This window comes from Gymnoscopelus braueri (assembly GCF_963280865.1).
Source record: "Gymnoscopelus braueri genome assembly, chromosome: 3".
Lineage (NCBI taxonomy): Eukaryota > Metazoa > Chordata > Actinopteri > Myctophiformes > Myctophidae > Gymnoscopelus > Gymnoscopelus braueri.
Window position 1 is genome coordinate 2,737,336 of NC_137612.1, and position 2,500 is coordinate 2,739,835.

The window sequence follows — 2,500 nt, forward strand, 5'->3', positions numbered from 1 at the left end:
GTGAGCTTGTAGATTGTCTATTTTCGGCCCAAATAAGCTACAATAACAAGGAAACACCAGTAATCAATTCAAAAATAAATAAATAAGAAATGCCATACAAATATAAGAAGGACGACAGAAACAGTTATCCTGCAAAGAAATGCCCTGCTTCCCTTCCTCAGACCTGGTGAATGTTGTATGAAATGCCAAATCCAAACAGCCCCAAAGGACAACGTTAAAGGAGGGTGGCTTTATTCTGCCAGGAAATGCTCCCCCCTTCTCAGACCAGGTGAGTGTTGCATGCATGAAATTGGCTATGTCGACTCCAAACGACCTCAAAGGCATAATGCCAGCAATATTTGACCCCACTGATTAAAAAAAACAGAACTTAAAAGAGGTTGGCTTTATACGGCAATGCACTTGCCAGGAAATGTCCCGTCCTATCCCCCCCCCCCCCTCTTCTCAGACAAGGTGAGTGTTGTGTGCATTAAATTGGCTACGTCAACTCCAAACGGCCCCAAAGGCATGATGCCAGCACTATTTGACCACACCGATTCTGAAAACAGAACAGGTGCCTGACCATAACCCTTTCCTCCGTGGATTTCCCCTCTGGGATCAACTAACTGGAATGATATCTATAACCCTGGCCTTAACCCTAGACCAGCCTATTGAAAAATAAGAACCAGTAACAAGTCCTCATCTCTCTGTCTTTATGAGGGAGATAGATACACAAACCTACACATTGCACGCGCGTGTGCACGCACGCACGCACACACACGCACGCACGCACGCACGCACGCACGCACGCACGCACGCACGCACGCACGCACGCACGCACACACACACACACACACACACACACACACACACACACACACACACACACACACACACACACACACACACACACACACACACACACACACACACACACACACACACACACACACACACACACACACACACACACAAACACACACACACACACACACACACACACACACACACACACACACACACCTGTAGGCAGAGTGTGTGTCCGCCTGCAGCAGCTGAGTGTAGAGGACTCATACCACTGTCATCCACCGCCTCATCCGAAGTTACAGGAATCAGCAACTGTAAAGCTCTGATATAACACACACACACACACACACACACGCGCACACACACACACACACACACACACACACACACACACACACACACACACACACACACACACACACACACACACACACACACACACACACACACACACACACACACACACACACACACACACACACACACACACACACACACACACACACACACACACGCACACGACATAGACTTATGACACTTGAGCTTGCCAAGCTTGTGTCTTGCATGTGTTAGTGTGTGACCGTGTGCACGTGTGTATCTTACTCCAGGTGCCCCCTGTGTGCAGCTCTTAGGATGGGCAGGTGTCCAGTGACTTTGGGGATGTTGGCGTCCGCTCCATAAGACAACAGCAGAGAGATGACATCAGGATCGCACGTGGCCGCCGCCTCAAACAAAACGGACGCCTCATCCTGTGCCTGGGATAGTACATCGGCCCCTAGAACACAGAGAATACGGTAATACAGTACACGATACTTCATAGGACCAGTGGTGGAAGAACTACTCAAGAATTTTTTCTTAAATAAAAGTAGCAATATCACAACATAAAAATACTCTGTTACAAGTAAAAGGCCTGTGTTCAAAATGTTACTTGAGTAAAAGTACAAAAGTATTGGCATTAAAATATACTACCGAAAGTAAAAGTACAAAATGTTTGAAAATAGCAGATCTACAGGCTCACAAGTTGTGAGCTTGTAGATCGGCTATTTTCAAATAGCCTACGTATAAAATGAGGCTAAAGTGGTTAATTCATGTTTTATACTATAATAATTTATATCCGCAAAATAACTAGTAACTAAAGTTTTCAAATAATTGAAAGAGGCAATATTTGCCTCTGAAATGTAGTGGGGTAGAAGTAAAAGTATTGAACATTTAAAATACTCCAGTAAAGTAAAAAATACCTCAAATTGTGCTTAAGTACAGTACTTGAGTAAATGTACTTAGTTAAACACTAACCTATATAACACAAATAATTACCTATTACTGAGTATACGGTAACGATGGAAGTGTTTATTATTTGTTTGTCTGTCTGCCTGCATGATCAAACTATCTGGCCATCTGCCTGTCTGTCTGTCTGTTTGTCCATCTGTCTCACCCCTCCTCAGCAGCGTGTCTACCACCTGTAGGTGTCCTTTCTGTGCGGCGAGGGCCAGGGGAGTGAGACCATAGGCGCTGCGGGGGTCTGGGTCGGCCTTGGCCTTGAGAAGGGCCTCTACCATCTCTACGCTGCCCAGCTGAGACGCCTCGTGGAGAGGACAGCGGTTGTGGACCCCCCTCTGGTTGGCACGGGAGCCGTGCTGCAGCAACAGATGGAACAGGTCTTTGCGGTTGGAGCGGATGGCTGCGGGAAGAACAGACGACTTAGTCAGTTATGTCACAG

At 46.4% G+C, this 2,500-nt stretch overlaps 1 protein-coding gene across 1 annotated transcript in view; it reads right to left on the reverse strand.

The window, feature by feature from the left end:
* The window catches only part of asb14a (ankyrin repeat and SOCS box containing 14a), a gene marked incomplete at its 5' end in the record, with an annotated part of 14,626 nt that overhangs the window by 8,851 nt on the left and 3,275 nt on the right, over positions 1–2,500 (reverse strand). Inside the window, 3 exons of the mRNA XM_080425041.1 lie at positions 1,000–1,105; positions 1,387–1,558; positions 2,216–2,461. Of these exons, the coding sequence (XP_080281167.1) occupies positions 1,000–1,105; positions 1,387–1,558; positions 2,216–2,461 (524 nt within the window). The remainder of the gene's footprint in view (positions 1–999; positions 1,106–1,386; positions 1,559–2,215; positions 2,462–2,500) is intronic.